Source organism: Muscardinus avellanarius (assembly GCF_963383645.1).
Source record: "Muscardinus avellanarius genome assembly, chromosome: 2".
Taxonomy (NCBI): domain Eukaryota; kingdom Metazoa; phylum Chordata; class Mammalia; order Rodentia; family Gliridae; genus Muscardinus; species Muscardinus avellanarius.
Genome location: NC_137787.1, coordinates 129,711,309 through 129,731,629, shown reverse-complemented (window position 1 = coordinate 129,731,629; position 20,321 = coordinate 129,711,309). Strand labels below are relative to the sequence as shown.

Below are 20,321 nucleotides of genomic sequence, written 5' to 3'. Positions count from 1 at the left end.
GTGCAAAACTAATTACATTGTTTAAAAGAAAATAAACCACAAGTCCGTGGCTTTCTTAACACCATGGTTGGCTTGAGAACAAGGCTGGTGGGCCTTGGCCAGGAGTTGAGACTTAAAAACCTCAAGAACAGATCTGCTAGAGGATCCAATCAGCAACTGCAGAATTCTCAGAAAGCTCTGCTTGCTCCCGTAAATCACCTGCAGGAAAATCAGTTTCTTTGCTAAGGCTCTTTTTAGTTCATTAACTGTTTGATTGTGTCTGCAGTGTCTATTAATTAAAAATTGCATTAAATTAATGGGGTTTTTCTTTTATTTTCTTTTAATTCTCTTTATTTTATTTACTTTATTATTAGTTAACTATTATCTATGTATTTATTTATTGTTCTTTTACATATGGTGACATCACAAGTTATTGGCCTCCTTTAGCATGTTTTCAATGCCATGTGATCATACACAAGAGCTTATTCAAGAGCCACCTGCGTTTGCTTTGCAGGTGATTCAATGACACCATGGCATTTTGCTCAATAGGGATTGCTTACATTTTGGTTGGTGGTCTAAGTTCTCCAGTGTGCTTCAGTAACAGCATTTTTATGAGGTATTTAAATGCATGCACTCCTTGCTCTTCCACTTTGAATCTCTTCACTCTTCTCTTGTTCTCTGGAGCAGATTATGCCAAATTAAAGACTCTGCTGTTAACTCATCCAAGAGAAGTGTTTCCTGGCTAGATGTGCTCCACTGTTCAAGCAGATTTGTTTCCTCTTATGTGTCAAGTGGAGGGTCTGATTTCATGTCCTATTATCTCTGTGTTGAGCATCAGGAAGTAAGGTATCAGACATGCCCTTTCTTTGAAGAAAATGTCACTGCAGATTACACAAAATGATTTATTTGTTAGACAATACATGTGTGGAGAAGAAACTTAACTGAATCTTAGCATCTTTCTCTAGGTATAGTTTTTACATCCTTGAGAGTGTGTGTATTTTCTTCTCTTTTTATAATTTACACGTCCTAGTGTGGCTTTTATACAAAGATGGCGGGGAAGAGAATTAGGGCTATGGAGAATTTATGGATATGTGTGTATCTATGCATATAAGCACTTTCTCCCCTTAACCCATATAATACCATTTCAGTCATCTAAAACACTTGGATCATTCTGGACAACTAGATTGTGGTTTCAGACAGCTTGGCATTGGCACATTTCAACAATTCATTTGTTAATTCAACTGACAACTATCAAGCATGTACCATGTACTGGACACTGTTCTACACATTCCTGCATCCATCAAAACTTAAACTTTGAAATTAATTCTTTCTTTCTTTCTTTCTTTTTGGTGATACTGGGGTTCCTGGAAGCCCTTCTACCTCCGGGCTACACTCCCAGACCTATTTTTACATTTTTATTTGGAAACAGGGCCTCCTAAGCCAGCGCGCACGGCTGGCTTCGAACCTGCACGATCCTCCTGTCTCTGCCTCCCAAGTGCAGGGATTACAAGCGTGCACCACCATGTCTGGCAAAATGAATTCTTTCTTAAACCTAGCCTTTCTTGAACTTTTAAAATCTCGTTTTCTTATCCTTTCTGAAGTACCCTGACACCATGCTACACTATTGGACCATACGACAGGCAGTCTTCCCTCAATTGCTTTTACCAACACACTAGCATAGTAGAGAGGTGCTGAACAGAGGACTGTGCTGACCTCAGCTCTCTTCATTACTAATGCAGCATAATAGATTTGTACTGATAGTTAAGCATATTTAAGGATCACAGTTCAGTAAAACACCTTAAAAGCTCATTGAACCATTTCAACCTCCACATTTTGGTCTACCTCTTTTCTACCTTCTTGGGATTTTTTTATATGTGTGGGTTCATATACACACAAATATACGTACACATGCATGCACACATAACTGCACACGCACATACATATTTGTCCTACTTCTCAAATCCTGCTAATTCCTTCTGCATAACAGTTTTGTTCTTAACTTCCCACTTCAAACCAAGTCTTAGCCTACCTTTCTATAACCAAAATATGAAATCTGCTATTCTAAACAAAGGGCCTCTGTTCAAGTTCTTTACCCTTAAGCCACACAAAACACAAGGAAAAAACCTAAAAATTTTAGACTTTCCTCAGCATAATCAAATTTTATGAAGATAGTTTTCCTCTACAAATTTTTCCCAAGGCAGAGGAAATTTTCACTCTACCTCTTCAGAATAAATTTACAATGGTGAGTTTCTCCCAGAATCTCCAACTCTGCTCCAAACATACCTAAATACTGTGTTAGTCAGCTTTCTGTCACTATGACAAAATGCCTTGGATAAACAAGTTAAAGGAGAAACATTTGTTTGGGTCACAGTTTTGGAGGTTTCAATGTCTGTTCACTCAGTCCTGTTGCTTTGGGCTTGTGGCAAGTTAGGACATCATGGTGGGAGAGTATGGTGGGAGAGCTGTTCACCTCATAGTGGCCAAGAAAGGAGAGAGAGAGAGAGAACAGGGAGAGAGAGAGAGAGAGAGAGAGAGAGAGAGAGAGAGAGAGAGAGAGAGAGAAGAAGAAGAAGAAGAAGAAGAAGAAGAAGAAGAAGAAGAAGAAGAAGAAGAAGAAGGAGGAGGAGGAGGAGGAGGAAGAAATAAAGAAATAAATTGAATATCCTTTTCAAGGGCACACCCCCAGTGTCCCAACTTCTTTCCACTAGGTCCCACTGTTTAAAGGTTCCACTACCTCCCAATAACTCCAGAGACTAGTGACCATATGGCTCCTTGGGGGACATTTAAGAACCAAACCATCACATATACAAATACTTAAAGTCTTGAAATCTGGGTCTGCTTAGCATAGGGCAAATGATTTTATCTGGATAACCAACTTAGAGTAAGTATCACTTGGTCCTTTCTTTTCCTATTGATGTCATCTCCAATATTTTATTGCTGGTAAAAAATACCAAACATACAGCAAAGTTAAAAATATTTTACAGTAAATTTATGAATTTATACCAGCTGGATTCTGTTATTGACCTTTACTATGCTGGCTTTATTAGCCCATACCTTTATCTATCCATCAGCTCCTTTATCCATCCTTTAATTCCTCTTCAGTCTATCCTCTTGTTCTTCATGCACTTAAAACTGAGATGCATGCATCAATATGTTTTATCTTCAATATTGTAATGTGCATATGTTAGCTATTATAATATGCATATATTAATTTCAATATTGTTTTCATTTTTTCTGAGGTAAAATTTACATACAAAAATACACACGTCTTAAGTTTATATTTGCTGAATATAAATACACTTCTACAATACAAATTTATCAAGTTAGAAAATTACCATCAACCCCCAATTTCTTGTTTATCTTTTCAATCATTCCCCACATGATATTCTTAGAGATAATACTTCATAGAAAAGTAAAAATCATCTCTAGGCTTATTAATCCTCCTAGGGTTTTTCCAAACTCTTTGAGTTTATAATTTTATATCTTTCATATACTTTGGAAAAGATTTGGCCACTATTTATTCCCTAAATTTTCCCCTCATTCCCTCTTTCTTCTCTTTCTGGAATCCAATAACATATATTTAGCTCTTTAGAAATTGATCTATAGGTTCCTCAGACGTTGTTTAGTTTGATCTTTTTTCTATTTTTCTTCAAATTGAATAATTTCTACATCGGTTTAAGGTATTTCTATCTTAAATTTTGCTGATTATTCATTCTGCTATAGGCTTTCCTCTGCATTTTTTTAATATTTCATAGCTCATATGTTATAGACTGAATAGGAGCTTACCAAAGATTGTCCACATCAAATCTGTTGCTTATTTATGAAAAAAGTGGTCTTTTCAGATGCTATTGGGTTTGGGATGTTGAGATAAAGAGATCGTCTTGTATTATCTGACGGGCCTTAGATTCAGTGACAAACATCCTTATAAAAGGGATTCAGGGGAGATTTAGTAGGTAGAAGGAGAAAGAAGGGCGATCATAAAGGCAGATACCAGCGTGATGGAGCCACTGGGGAAGAAACATCAACAGTCATCAAAATCTGAAAGAGACGAGAAAGACTTTTTTCTAGATCTCCAGAGGAAGTCTGGCCTCCTTAATGCTTTGATTTCAAATTTCTGATCTTCAAATTATAAGAGAAGACAATTCTATTGTTTTATGCTAGCCAATTTGTGACAACTGTTACAACCAGGGGAAATTAATATATTTACATTACTGTATATTTTAGTTCTAGAATATACACTTAGTTATTTTTATACAATTTTATTTCTCTGCTAAGTTTTTATGTCTTTTCATTTACTACCAGCATACTCTTCTTTATGTTGTCAAGCACAGTGATAGTGGCTTCTTTAAAATTCTCACCTGCTGATTTCAATGTCTAAGACACCTTAGAGTTGGTCTCTTTTGATTTTGTTTTCTCTTAAGAACATGTCAAATTTCCCTTGTTTTTTTGCACATAGAATAATTTTGGAATGCATTTTAAACATTGTGAATATGATGCTATAAATATTCTATTTTGTTATATTTCTCTGATAATATTAATTTAGTGCTGGGCATAGTGGCACACGCTTGTAATCCCAGCATTCGGGAGGCTGAGAATGGAGGATTGTGGTTCACAGACAGCCTCAGCTACTTAGGTGAGGCACTCCACAACTTAGTGAGACCTTGTTTCAAAATAAAGAATAAAAAATAGGGCAAGGGGTGTAGCTCGGAGGTTGAATGCCCCTGGGTTCCATCCCCAGACCCGCAAAAAATAAAAAATTGGCAGTTTAAAAATGCTTGATTTGATGATTATCTACTCAGCCATTATTACTCTTGTATTGATTTTTAAGGCTTTTTGTTATACACCAGATCCTTTATTTATGTAGATCTGTTTCTAGGCCATCTATTGTGATATAATAGATCATTTGTCTTTTATCACTATCATTGCATTATGAGTCATCTTCAATGAAACTTTATCTGTGAGATACTATAAAGGTTTATATAAGGATATAAAATTCTGGAGATGTTTGTGAGGACTGAGTTTGGAATACATATTCTAGAGTAAATTGTGCTTATTTCTTCCAGTTACCTCAGAGGGATTGATCTTAAAATTATTTTTCAGGTAAATTTGTTGGTTTGGGAATTCATAGACCATAGGAAGTTTAAATTCATAATGCAATTCACATGGATGTTTAATACACACAAACATATATATGCATATACACACATATTCATGCATGTAAATAGTCTTAAAATCTCTGAGCTTAAACATAAGAAAAAAGCAAATAAGAAGATATATTTTGATAAATTATATGTGAATTTTGATAAATTTTAAGAAAATAGATTTTGAATATATGAGGATCTCTATGAGGAGTACAATTTATGAGATTATGATATATCTACTCTTTTTTGAGTTATTAAGGAATTTCTGGCTTTGTGCTAAGATATATATATATATATATCATATTCACTTATGATATGTAATAAATATATATTAACTATATATTTAATGTATATATATATTAAATAAATATATGTATATATTCATTTAAACCTTTCAGTACTTATTTGAAGTGGCTATTATTCCCTATTTTATAGATAAAGAAACTGAAAAGAAATAGAGGCATCAGACCATTTTACTTAAACATAACCTTCATGGAAGATTTCCATTGCTGTTTTTCTTCTTCTGACAATAGGCTTTCCTGTTCTCTGATTAATTTTTTTGCATAGAACTTCTCATCCTCTAGTATAATATATAATATATAGTTTTCTCTTTTTCCTCTACTCGTGTTTGTCTTCCCATTCTCCAATAATTCAAGCTCCATTAAGAAAAGTTCATGTGTTTTGTTTTGTTTTAAAACAGGATCTTAGCCAGGTGTGGTACCACATACCTGTAATCCCAGTACTTGGGAGGCTGAGACAGGAGTATCACAGGTTCTAGGACAGCTTCAGCAATTTAGTGAGGGCCTCAGAAACTTAGAGCCTGTTCCAAAAAAAAAAAAAAAATGAAATAAGGCTGGAGGTAGAGCTCAGAGGTAGAACTCTCCTGAGTTCAATTCTCAGAACAAAAACACACAAAGACAACAACAACAACAACAACAACAACAACAACAACCGCCACCCAGGGTCTTGCTAAATTATGGAGGCTTATCTCCAATCTGCAATTCTCCTATTTAACCTTCCAAAGTACTGGGATTATAGGTGTGCATCACAATGCCTGTCTGGTTCATATGTTTAATGCTGCATTTTAAACTCCAGTTGAGTGAGGAAGGTGGTCCAGGGGAGGGTGGTGGTGTGGAGGGAGGAAAAATTAACTTCCATTGACATTTTGTACATATATGAGAATATCAATGCCGATTTCAATATCATACATGGAGAAGGAGAGGGAGTTGGGGCTGGAGTCTATTCCTCTGAACTACATTATGATGGGAGACTACATGCACCAATTAAAGTATTTTAAAAGTGTTGCATTTCTAACACCTAGAACATTGCTTGGTATAATGGGAACTCAATAAACATTCATGGAGGAATGATTCAAATAAGATGCCCTGTGCTTTGTCCCCACACAACATTCTATTTCTAAACTTTAATGGATGAATCTTGGACAACTGTTTGTCTTTAGTTCCTTAAAGGCCTCTAAAAAATAGTAGGTTGATTCATGGTCACGTTTCAAGTTGGTAAGGTTGCCAAATAAATCAATTCTACCATAGTGAGGTGTTTCCATGCACTTGTGAACAAATGTTTGACCAGCGAATTAATATTTATATAAAAGTACATGGTAATTTTTAAAGTGCTGTTCAGATATAATGTAACACTATTACTATTCTGATGCTATCTGATGGTTTGGAAGCCAGTTAGGTCCCTATTATCAAATCAGGGTGCTTACAGCAGGCTGAGAACATACACATGAATGTAATCTGTCAGTCTTCTTGCTGGTTTGCTCAATATGAGTGTCCATCTTATTTTAGCCTAAGTCTGGTCTTATAATCCTTCTCCTAATACTGCCTACACGAGGAGAGAGAGAACAATAGAAAGACAGTGATAAAACAAAAACCAGGAGGCCAAAAAATTTTTTATAGAGATAAGAAGTGTATGTCTAGGGAGGTAGAGGGAAGAGCCAAAGAAAAAGAGTGAGAAATGTTAACAGTGTTTGAAAGAGGGAAGGGATGGAACACTAAAGAGAAAAGATATTGCAGTAAGAAAGTGTCCTGTGGTTAAAAGTGCTAAGACTGATAAACATGTGGGACTTAACCTCTGGAGAAGACTCAGTCCCACGACTGTCTCGCGGGGTTGCTTCATGGCGGTGTGAATGCACCTGTCCTTGGAGATGACTCATTGGAAAGTACTGTGCCTGGCTCCAGGGACCTGCACAAGGCTTCTTTGTTGAATGAATGTACACATGAAAGAATAAATGAATGGCAGCAGAAATTTAGATGGGTACTTTTTGCAATAATTTACTTTCTAAAAATTTGTATTACAGTCATATATTATATTCAACTCTTTTTTTTCCCTTTTCTTGCCATTGAGAATTAAACCCAGGGGAATTTCACCTCTGAGCTCCATACCCAGCCCTTTTAATTTTGAAACAGTTTCTTCCTAAATTGCTGAGGCTGGGACTATGGGCATGTGCCACCCAGTTCCAACTCTTTCCTTATTGACCAACAAAGAGGGTGGTAGAAATGAAAAAAAAAATCACAGGAAATGAGGAGCCAAGTATTTTTAAAGAAGAGTATAAGCTGCATAAAAATGATGAAAAATAATGCCATAAAAATTTCTATTTCAAATGCAGTAGAACAATACAGCCTTTGGTTAAGGCTGTGGCTTTTTCTGAACATAAAAACCAGAGAGAAATCAATTCACATTACTGTCTCAGTCTCTAAAACAACTGTCACATGCTATGAGGCTTCCATCCCATGATCTAGTGACTCTTCCGTGATGTCTTTAAAACCATTTTTTGGACCTCACATTTTTAATGGACATCTCTGAACATTTTGTTTTACTCCTAGAAAAGAGTAAAAAATAAGTTTATGTGAAATGTGGCTTTAGACTGGAGATAAACAAATTAACAAAGAATTTATATATGTGGCCAACAGAATTCTCATCACTCATCTCTAGTCTGATTCACATATTTATTTTAAATTCATGGAATTTTCTATCCTGTTAAAAAAGTCTAAACAAATAGTGTGTAGCTAGGGCTTGAACCTGTCATGCTCAGAAAAACCTCATTGTTTCAGTAACAGCAGAATGAGGCCCATAAGCCTCCCCTGGAAGAAATGTGTTTCTCAACATTGGTGCCCTGTATATACGTACATATAATTTTTTTTTAGGCTCTCACTAACTTGCCAAGAGTGGCCTAAAACTTGTGATCTTCTTGTCTCAGCTTCCCAAACAGCCGGGATTACAGGCATGTACCACTATATCCAGCTTTAATTCTATTGTTCCTACAAAATGTGTAATATCCCAGGAAGTTGTTAATTCAATTGTACTTGATGTAAATTTGTAGATGTTTAGCCATTGGAGTTTTAGTATGTGATTTTTATCTTAGGTCACATAGTAAAGCTTAGCAGAAAGGGGATCAGATATCTTGTTTATGTGATATTATTTTAGGAGATCCAGTTATGAAAAGAGAAGAGATCCAAAGATAACAGTCTGAAGCCAAGCACAGTGGTGGACACCTGTAATCCCAGTACTCGAGAGGCTGAGAGAGGAGGATTACAAGTTGGAGGCTAACATACAGTAATTTACTGAGATCCTGTTTCAAAATAAAAAATAAGGGGTTGGGTGTAGTTCAGTGGTAGAATGCCCTGGGTTCAATCACCAGCACCATATACATACACATAAAAGGAATGTTTGAGGTCATGCAAGTAGTTGGTGGTTAAACTGAATTTGTATCTCTAGTTCCAAGACTTTTGACCTTGAATTTCTTTGGCCTGAGTGCATGTTGCCTGTATCAGGAAAGGGTATGGCTTCATTGCAAAATTACTGAATCAAACACCATAATACCAGAAATTCAGAGACTGGCTAATCTAGCAAAAGTGTTACTATCTCCCAGGTGGTCCATAAATAATTTCTTCTTATATTGAAACTAGTTATGAGTTAAGAAACATCACTGTGGGCTGGGTACAGGCTGTTGAAACAGTAGAAGATTCCCTAATCCTGGGTCTGAGATTTCATAACTTGGCCTTATTGGTCCCTATTTCCTCATTTGTAATTTATTCCTCCCATATGTGGCATGTGGAGAAATATCCAGAAGACTGTTCTAATGAAATATATTGAATAATAGGTTTAAATCAGCTTAGAGGGCTTAGGAAATATTTCTCAATAACTTTGAAGCTTCTTAGTGAAAAATAATTTATAAGAATAGCTTAGTCTCATGGTTCAGAATTGAATATTATCATTATTAAATATGCATCCTCCATCTTGCATAAGTAGGATGTCAGACAGCTGACATGTAAACAGATAAATGTCTGACACATAAACAGATAAATATAACCAGATAGCTTTGTAATAATTCTTGACCCTTCTTCCTCATCAGGGTAAGAATAAGAAAACACAAATATCTTAACATTGTATTTTTTGATTAAAGGTAAGGTGATCCTGTACATGCCTATATATGCTAGACTGCAAAACTAAAAAGAGTTAAGTCTCACATGTACTCCTGGTTAATTTCAGAAGCTACAATTATAGGTGACATATACATGCTGATGCTCTGCCATTTCTTTTTTCTCTCCTGTACATTCTCTGGATCTCATTTGCTTACAAACTCGCAGATGATAGAGTAGAAAATCACCTGGGGTAAGATAAATTCTTGAACATGCAGCATGAGCATGTATGTCACAAGTCACCAAATGTGGCCTTAATCTGGCTCCAGCACACCCTCAAGAGATTAGAATACTTCAGAGGGTGATGAGTCTGCTGTTGTGGGTTCATGATACTGTCTGTGGAGTCCAGGTGAATGTATCTGTGGTGCTCAGGTGCTAGGTGGGGTGGGGAACTTGTAAGAAAAACTCAAATATATGTATTTTCATTTAAAGCCTCTGACCATCAAGAAGCTATTTCAGCAACTGTAATGGACAAAAGTCATGTGTGTGCGTGCGTGTGTGTGTGTGTGTGTGTGTGTGTGTGTGTGTGTTGAGGTGTACTGGAGGATGAACTCAGAGGCACTCTACCTCCAAGTTATATCCCCATACCTATTTTATTTTTATTGTCAAACAGGTTCTCACTAGGTTGCTGAAGAATCTTAAAAGTTGCTGAAGCTGACTTGAACCCACGGTCCTCCTGTCTCAGCTTCCCAAGTACTGGGATTATAGCAATGTGCTACCATATCTGGCTTGCCATAAGCCATTTTGACAGAAAACAAGACAAAAGAAAGAATTGAGTCCCAATAAAGAAATAAGTGTAAGCAAGCTTAACTAAAGCTATATATATATATATATATACTCTCTTTTTATAGTCTCATCTGAGGCTCTGACTTTTTTATGATTTTTAATGAATAATAGCCATTATTTAATAAAAATTTCTAGAAACACAAGAAGATTGAAAGATATAATAAAAACATAAAAAAGATAATGAAAACAGTCGGATATTATCAAGAATATGGAAGCTAATAATAATAATAATAATAATAATAACTAGTATGCTTAAGATAGTAGGAGGAAAAGTATAGCAAATAGATAAAAACTTCCATGGAAAATTAGAATTCATAAATAAAATTCTAGAATTAAAAGTTTTGGAATTAAAAATGGACTAGAAGAGCTTTAAATAAGATTAAACATATGGAAACACCATAAGGTAAAGTAGAATTTAAACCAATATAAAATACTAAGATTATTCATTTATTTAATATTTTGGTATGGGGGATGGGACCTGGGGCCTTCTATCTCCAGACTAAACCCCTAACCTATTTTATATTTTATTTGGAAACGGGGTCTCACTAAGTTGCTGAGAGTCTCACTAAGTAGCTGAGGCTGCCTGCACGATCCTCCTGTCTCAGCCTCCCAAGTGCTGGGACTACAAGCGTGTGTCACCATGCCCAGCAAAATACAAAGATTAAAATGCAAACCACATGCAGTGGCATGTGCCTGTAATTCTAGTGCTTGGGATGCTGAGAGAAGGGGATCATAGATTTGAGAACAGCCTCAGCAAATTAGTGAAACTCTCTTTCAAAATAAAAACATCAGACTAGGGTGGTGGCTCAGAGGTAGAATACTTCTGGGTTTAGTCCCAAGTACCAAAACAAAACAAAACAAAGATAGTAACATGTAAATAGAAAATGAATAAAAAATAAAGGATAGGACATTAGAGACTAGTGAAATGCAATGAAGGTTGCCTTACCTGTGTGTAGTTGATATCTGAAGTAGAGAAAAGAGAGAATGAAAAAGACATAATAGCGTAATAGATAATCACAAATAATTTTTACAAACTGGTAAAAGACATCAAACTAGATAGAAAAAATTGCACGTTAACTTTTTTTTTTCTTTTTTTTTTTTTTTTTTTTGTGTGTGTGTGTGTGTGTTTTGTGGTACTGGAGTTCCTGGAAACCCTTCTACCTCCAGGCTACACTCCCAGACCTATTTTTATATTTTTTATTTGGAAACAGGGTCTCTTAAGTTAGCAAGGCTGGCTTTGAACCTGCGTGATCCTCATGTCTCTGCCTCCCAAGCATGGGGATTACAAGCATGAGCCACCACGCCTGGCTGCACATTAACTTTTAAGGGTATATTTTAGTTTTAAACCATTCAAGGCAAGATATTAGTTATATACAGATGTACCTCAGTGATATAGAGAAGGTGATTTGCCTTCATTGTGTCTCATTCAGAGGTAGCACAGTCTATGGCCTTTTCAATTCTGGAGTGATATTTAATTAATATTTATCTTGTCATTAAAAATGATTCATGAATTCAGGCATTACTTTCACAACCAGATAGAAATACTTGTTTAGAAAACAAGTTTAACCTAACAAGAAAGATCTAACTTGATCTAAATATCAGACTATTATTTGCCCCAACCATACATATTTCTAATAGTTTTCCATCTGCATAGTCATACAGATTAAGAACCTCAACAGAGAGCCAACAGAATGGGAGAAGATTCTTGCCAACTACTCCTCCGATAAAGGACTAATTTCTAGTATGTACAGAGAACTCAAGAAACTCAGCACTAAGAAAACAAATAACCCAATCAAAAATAGACAATTGAACTAAATAGACACTTAATGAAAGAAGAAATTCAAATGACCAATAAATGCATGAAAAAATGCTCAACATCATTGGCAATCAGAGAGATGCAAATCAAAACTACCCTGAGATTTCACCTAACTCCAACTAGAATGACAATCATTCAAACACAAACAACAACAAATGCTGGCAAGGATGTGGAGAAGTGGGAACTCTAAAACACTGTTGGTGAGATTGCAAATTAGTGCAGCCACTCTGGAAAACAGTGTGGAGAATCCTCAGAAGAATGGGAACAAATTTACCATTTGATCCAGCAATACCACTTCTGGGCATCTACCCAAGAGATAGGAAACCAAATTACCAAACTAATGCATGTGTATCTATGTTCATAGCTGCACAATTCACCATAGCCAAAGTATGGAACCAGCCAAGATGTCCATCAACAGATGAATGGATTACAAAACTATGGGATATATTCAGAATGGAATTTTACTCAGCCCTAAAGAAAAACACAATTACATCATTTATGGGGAAATGAATGGAACTGGAGGGCATTATGCTAAGTGAGATTAGTCAGTCACAAAAAATAAGAAATTGGATGCTTTCCCTAATATGCGGAAGCTATGGAGAAAATGAGTCATAGGAGGAACTCTAGACAAAGAAGGAAATACTGTAGATGAGCAAATAAGGTGACCTAACTGAGGGGATAGGAGAGGGGAAGAGGGAAATTCTCTAATGCACATGATGTACATTAACAAACATATCAATGTCAATCACTAAGCCAAACATGAGAAGGAGGGAGAGGGAGAGAATGGGACAGGAATTGAGTAAGGGCTAATTGGGTTATGTGGGCAGGTATTTCTTCACTAACTTGTACCCCATTAAGATGTATTACTACAATGCACCAATAAAAAGTTAAAAAGATCATAAATCACTAAGGTATCAAATCCCAACTTTATGCTATTTGTTGGCCAGCTGCTCACCAGTACATAGCTTCTGTCTTCCTATAGAGCTGCCACCTTCCCTGAAGCTTGTGATCTTCTGCTTCTCCTGCCCACTGCTCAACATCACAGCACAGATGCTAACAATTGAACGTTCTCAGATAATTTGGTTCATGGAATGTGAATGATGCTTTTCAAGAATGGAAAACACACATCTATGCTAAGGGTCTATCTATCCCTTACTTACGCTTCTGCTGTTGAAAAATGTATTAGGAAAAAAATCACATTGTGATTGTGTTAGATTTCCAAAACTGTGACAAAATGCCTGAGATAAACAACTTAAAGAAGAAAAGATATATTTTGGTTTATGATTTCAGGAGTTTCAATCCATGGTTTCTTGTCTCTGTTGCTGTACATCAGGTGACACAGTACATCACAGTGAAAGTGCATGGAGGTAGAGACCTGTTCACCTCATGGCAGCCAGGAAGCAAAGAGAGAGAAGGGCTTCCAATATCCCTTCAAGGACATCTCCACCAATGGCCTAACTTCCTCCCCCTAGGCTCTACCGACTACAGGTTTCACAGCCTCCAGCAGCATCAGAGGCTGGTGAACAAGCCTTTAGCACATGAGTCTTCTGGGACATTAAAGGTGCAAACCCTAACAGTGATTGAGAACTAGCAGAGATATTAATAAAATGTCAGTGGGTTCAGAGAACCAACCATGAGGCAATTCATCATACTGGAAGAGAAAAGACTGAGAAGTGTGACATTATAAGGAAAAAGGGCAGCCTAGTCAATGGGTTGAAACATTATTTCTAGAATCCTAATGGTAAGATTTCACTAATGTAAGAAATATCTTACTAGATCATAATGAAGGAACTCACATTATGACTTTTGTCAATATTAAGTAATAACAAATAAATGAGCAGGATACCTGTGACACACATCCTCTGAGTTACTTCATGTCCTGGATGGTACTAGATAAAAGGGCATCCGATTCAATATTTAATAGGAGGTAACCTGGCTCCTGGCATTCTCAGCCAGATGCTCATGCTTCATTTCATTAAAGAAACTCAGAATGCAGTCAACAGTGAAGAAATTAACTTGCTGCCTCATGCTTTTGCAAAAAGGGGAGAGGAAAAAAACTGTAAGATGTATCTTACTCAACAAAGTGCAAAGTGCAGTGCTTCCTGGCTATATTCCTTATCAGGAGAAACATGTTCAACAGTCAGTAAACCCTGAATCTGGTTTTTGTTAAACTTAAAATAATATATGGACAAATACAAATTATATTTTTATTTACCTGGTTCTTTTTCACATATAAACTTTCAGTATAAAAAACATCCAAACCTTCACAAGGATTTTCCATTTTTAAAAAGGAATACAAACTTAACTGTTCTTCTTGTTTTCTTTATTTATTTTTTATTTATTTTGGTGGTATTGGGGTTCCTGGAAGCCCTTCTACCTCTGGGTTACACTCCCAGACCTATTTTACATTTTTATTTGGAAACAGGGTCTCCTAAGCCAGCGCGCGCGGCTGGCTTCGAACCTGCGCGATCCTCCTGTCTCTGCCTCCCAAGCGCGGGGATTACAAGCGTGCGCCACCACGCCTGGCCGATTCTTCTTGTTTTAAAAAAATGTGAATTTATCCAAGTAAGGAAATGGTCTAAAATCAAACCAGTCTTCTTGAATCTCCTTCAACACTTCTTGTCTGTTCTATGAAGGCAGAACTTACTGGCAATAGAAATACTGCTCTTAAGAAATTCTATTTAAAAATATAAGCGTTTTTGGCAGTTGGGGTACCCAAATTTTCTTTGTGCCCTGGGCAACTTTAGGAAAAATATTTTAAGATCTCAGTTCTTATGAGCTTAAAGAAAATCCAAAAGGCAAATGGTACTAGGCTTCCACACTGTTCCTCTCCAGATATGGTAAACATGGTAATTTTGTTGGAAGTCCTGCTTTCAAAGTTGCTACCTTACCTGTCTCCCTAGGGTGGGTGAACATCTCAGGAATCCTTTACTATTAAAGCATCAACAGGATAATGAAGATTTTATTTGATACCAAAAAAAAAAAACAAGGAAAGAGATGTTAGATTTCTTTTGTCATGGCCACACTGCAATAAGATGTGAATGCTTTTTATTTTATGGACAGTGTCACTGATGTAAAAGAAGACCATGCAGTGTCTACAGGTGGGCATCTGTGGGTAGGTAGGTGGGTAGAGCTGAGTAGCTAGCTGTCAACTGCAGATCAGCCTACTCTACACAGATTCACTTGTACATTCAGGCATGTAAGAGTGAGGGGGAGAGCCCTTCAATGCAGTTCTCCACACAGTGGATAAGTATTAGCACTGCCCCTGGAGCACAGTGCCAGAAGTCATCCTGCCACATCCATCACTGCTGTGGGCCAAGAAGAAAAGCAACGCGATGCCATCTTCCACAAGCTGTACCTGTTTTAGGTATTCCCTTGGAAGTCCAGTAGTCCCAAACCATATCTAGGAAGCTGGTTTCATTATACTGTCCCCCAGAGTTATTTTGTGCAGAACCCCAAGTTTAAGGGACGAGGAGTCATCTGTCCACACGATGGATGTAGATAAACTTTTCTTTTTAATTTTGAAAATTGATTTTCTCCGGTGTTTGTGCAGCAGCTGTTTCAACTTGTCCTTAAAAAAGCTGGTGGTAAGAGTGTAGAGGATTGGATTCAAGGCGCTGTTTACCGGGAGGAAAAAAATCACTATCCAGGAAGTGATGGTGCCTGGAGCAGGAAACAGTATGAAAAAGAACAAGAAGTGAGAATTTTTTTCCCCCACCAGTACTGGGGATCAAACCAGGGCCTCACAGGAGCTGGGCAACCACTCTACCACTAAGCCACACTCCCAGCTGAAAGGCAGGGATTTAAATAGGCAAAATATCAAATAACATCTTAGAGCTAATTCTTTTTATTAGAGGGCTGCTTAGGGTATTTGAGTTTTCTTTCACTTTATTGAAAAATCTCTGTGTTGGAAGAGCATGGGAGCTATGGATTCAAGGTCTCACCATTTCACTTTTCTGAGTTTCAGTAACTAAACTGAAGACTGTTGTAAGATAGAATAAAAGGAGATATCCAAAAACACTTTGTAAACTGGAAAGTGTTATGGAATGTTTTTTTTATTCAGTCATTTAAAAAAAATAAGAAAACGAGGAAACAGTCTTTAATCTGTGCAACTGAGTTTAGAAAACTCCTGGTCCAGAGGCCATATTTGACCTTAGTAGGAACTCCATCGAGTCCAGGCTAGCTCAGCCTTCCATTCCTGAGAGCCTATATTCTTATCCTTGGGCTCTGAAGATTCAGAGAAAGAGGAATGTGTCCTCCAAGCTTGTTCAACCTCTTTTGTGTACAGCCTTACACATGCTAGTAGAATATTGGGGGAAAAAGGGCACAAGAGACTCTTCTTTGTGAGGAGATATTTGGAATGATAATGTTTTTACTGAGTATATTCTTTGCTGGGTTAGGATGGCATTCATTTCCCCACTTTAAAGGCAGCCTACCCTTTGGGTGAGACACTCATTAGTTATGTAACCATGGACATTCCTTGTCCCTCTAGACCTCAGCTATGTTCTCAGTGAAAGTGGGTTGGCAACAGCTGGCTTGACTGAATCCAGAGCTCAGCTGGTAGGCTCCATGGACATCCCTTTCTGGCACCAATTCCGAAATTCTCAAACCCCACTGTGATGCTGCCTCCTTCCACATTCTCAAAATTTCCAGCTGAATGAAGAGCTGGATAGTAAGACCAGGGACACACTTTCTCCCACTTTCCTTGGTCCCCCTCTCCTCCTTTTCTAACTTCACAGTTCTCTTCTTTAGCCACCATAATTTTTATTTTGACCATGCCTGTCTTTCTTTTCTTCCCTCCTTTTATCTTTCTCTCCTTTCATTTCTTCCTTCCTTCCTTCTTTCCTATACTGGGGATTGAGCCCAGGCGCCATCTACCTCTGACCTATACTCCTAGCCCTATTTTATTTTTATAATTTTGAAGCAGGATCTCACTAAGTTACTAAAGCTGGTCTCAAATCTGCAATTCTCCTGTCTCAGCCTACTAAGTACTGAGATTATAGGTGCGCACCACCATGGCCCTCTTTCTTTGCCATTCTCTGTTTTTCTGACCTTTCTTCCTATGTCTCTTCCCCTTTTCTTTTTAAATTTTATCTATGTATTTATGTATTTATTTAAATTGCGGTACCAGGGATTGGACCCAGGGCATTCTACCTCTGAGCTACACCCCAGCCCTATTTTTTTTATTTTATATTTTGAAACAGGGTCTCACTAAGTTGTGGAGGTCCTCACTAAGTAGCTGAGGCTGTCTGCAAACCTGTGGTTCTCCTGTCTCAGCCTCCCAAGTACTGGGATTAAAAACATGCACTACCGCGCCCAGCTCCCCTTTCTTTTCATCTCCTCCTTTTCTGTACTTGCCTTCTCACCCACCCCACCCCCATCATTCTATCTCCTCTTCCTTGTCTTTATTTTTTAAAAACTGGAAAGAAAATAAAAGAAAAAATATATTTTATCCTATCTTAGGTTTATTGAAATTTTATATTATTTGTCCTTACTTTAAAAAACTAGATGATCTGAACAGTTTAAAAATAAAAAAATAAAGTAGGTTGCTTTTTGTCTATTGTACCCTCTAAAGGAATTATGACCAGCAAACACACACTGACCTGGCAGAGAACCCACTCCTGATAGCACCTGCTTTCAATCAGGCACTGGCAACCAGACACATAGATTCTACATATAATCTGTACAAGGAAGGAGGCTTCTCAGAAGCTGGGTCTCAGGAAGGCCCCCCTAATCTAAGAGCAGCAGTTGAGTTCTGAGACAGGAGGCCCTAGGTGGTCTTAGAGCTGTGCCATGGCCTTGGAAGGTGGAGACAGCTGGGTCTAAATTAGTGATAACAGCATTTCCTACAACACCACAGGAAGCCAGACAAGCCAGCAGAGGTTGGTCAAGGGTGATGACTTCTCTCTGAAGTCCACCAAGGTATTTTAGGGAAACCTCAAAGTGTTGGACACAAATGTAGAAAAAGACTGACGTGTAGCACAGTCATGTTTCCACAAGACATTTTGCCCGGTCCTAGTGACCCATGTGGAGGTCATGACTGAGCTCAGAGGGATCTGGGTGTCTTAGGCTCCTCCAGGATGCTGATCACTCCCACAGCCACTGGTTGGCCTTAAGTACCAGACATCCCGAGTCTAAAGCAGAGCATGCCTTAGGCAGATTTGAGCTCCCCACAAATGCATATATTGAATCCCCAGTATCTCCAAATGTGACGATATTTGGAGACAGAGCTTTGAAAGAAATGAGCAAATTAAAATAAGGCCATTAGGATGGGTCCTATTCTAATCTGACTGATGTTTTTATAAAAGGAAGAACTTTGGACATAGGAAGAGATACCCAAGATACCCTCCACACACACAGAGGATAGGCCATGTCAAGAGATAGAAAAATGGCAGCCATCTGTAAGACAATGAAGAGATTCCAGGAAGAACAGAGCGTGCCAATGCTTTGATCTTAAATTTCTACCCTCCTCAACTGAGAAAATAAGTTTCTGCAATACTCTGCTCTATTAGCCCTAGCAGACTAACATGGAGAGAAAGGCCTCAAAGATCTAACAGACTCCCAAAATATTAAGAGTAGAGGAATTTGAGAGATTATCTAGAAATGGTCTTATGAAGTGAAGTGAGCTCACTAAGCTCCCTTGAAGGGTCACTGGCTGGGTCAAGACAGGAGCCTGGTTCTCCTGCTCCCTGGTGTCAGGTGCCTGCCACACGCCGCTCTCCTATGGCAGCTCACAGCCACACAAGTGCTTTCTATTTATTGACTAACAGTAAGTGAAAAGCACTGTGGAACACGGGAAGATGAATAAGACATGATTCCTTCCCTTCTGAAGCTTAAAATCTGAAGCGAGTAGGGATGTATTCAAAATGAACACTGATGTGAGGCAGCTTGAATGAGGCCAAGCAGCATGGGCACACAGATGTCCTGAAAGGTCAAGAATTGGGTTGGATGAAAGCAGGTCGGGGAAGATCTGGAACATACTATGGTAGAGGAAGCATTTGGGATGAACCTTGCAGGACTAGAAGGGCTGTTCTATAGGCTAGACTCGGTCGAGAGTATAATCCAGGCCAAAGGAAGAGCTTCAGGGAAAGCCAGTGGCATAGAAGAGTGCAGAAGTAAAAGTGTACTAATTCTGACTGGAATGGACCACCTGGATCACAGCCTATGAGGGTGGGGTGGGAGAGTAAGAAATACTATAACGAAAATCCCAGTACCTGGACTTTTTTCATGAGAAATGGGCACCAACATACAGTTTAAGTTCTGTTGAATTGGAAATGGTAGAATATGAAAATCGAGATGTTTAGGTAGCAGCCATAGACTGGAGACTTATTTTGGGCGGGGCGGGGCAGAGAACAGGGTATACTGGGGACTGAATTCAGGCATTCTACCTCCAACCTATGCTTCCAGCTCTTTTTATTCTTGATTTTGGATCTCACTAAGTTGCTGTTTGTCTTGCTAAGTTGCTGGACTCAAACCTGTGATCCTCCTGTTTCAGCCTCCCAAGTACTGGGATTGCAGAATGTGCCACCACGACCAGCTGATTGGAGGCTGTTTAAGAGAACATCTGTGACCTTTAATATTTAATGAACTCTGCTCTTCATGTACAACTGGCTCTTCTCCAGTGACCTCACACAAATTCTCATGACTTCTCTCACTGTTCAGATAAGCACAGGCTCCTACATGTTCCCTGCTCTCCCTCCTGACTTCAAGTTTCACATTTCACATTTCAGATGGCTTGAGAAACGTCTATGCTTGGCTGTGGAGATGAACTCAGTGGACTGGGGTGTGTGTGTGTCTGTAATGTGCCATTTTGCAGAAAGGCATTTGAGGAGGCCTCACATGACTTTGTGCTGTTTGTCATTTAGCATTCAGCATCTTACAAAAGGACTTTATAGATGAGCAAGTAAGGTGACCCAACTTGGGGTGATGGGAGGGGAAACGAGGGAAATTCCCTAATGTAAATGATGTACATTCACAAACATATCAAAGTCAATCACTAAGCCAAACAAGAAAAGAAGGGAGGGTGGCGGGAATGGGGTAGGAATTGGGGAAGGGCTAAATGAGTGACGTGTGCATATATGCTTTTACCATCTTGTACTCCATTAAGATGTATGACTACAATGCACCAAAAAAAGAAAAAGAAGCCGGGCGTGATGGCGC

The 20,321-nt window shown here is 38.1% G+C and overlaps 1 protein-coding gene across 2 annotated transcripts in view; it reads right to left on the bottom strand.

Moving 5' to 3' along the window:
- Positions 1-15,564: 15,564 nt before the first annotated feature.
- RXFP2 (relaxin family peptide receptor 2) overlaps positions 15,565-20,321 on the bottom strand; it is a gene marked incomplete at both ends in the record, with an annotated part of 67,544 nt that continues 62,787 nt past the window's right edge. For both annotated transcript variants that reach the window (XM_080690043.1, XM_080690044.1), the window contains one exon: positions 15,565-15,824. In XM_080690043.1, coding sequence (XP_080546169.1) covers positions 15,565-15,824 — 260 coding nt within the window. The remainder of the gene's footprint in view (positions 15,825-20,321) is intronic.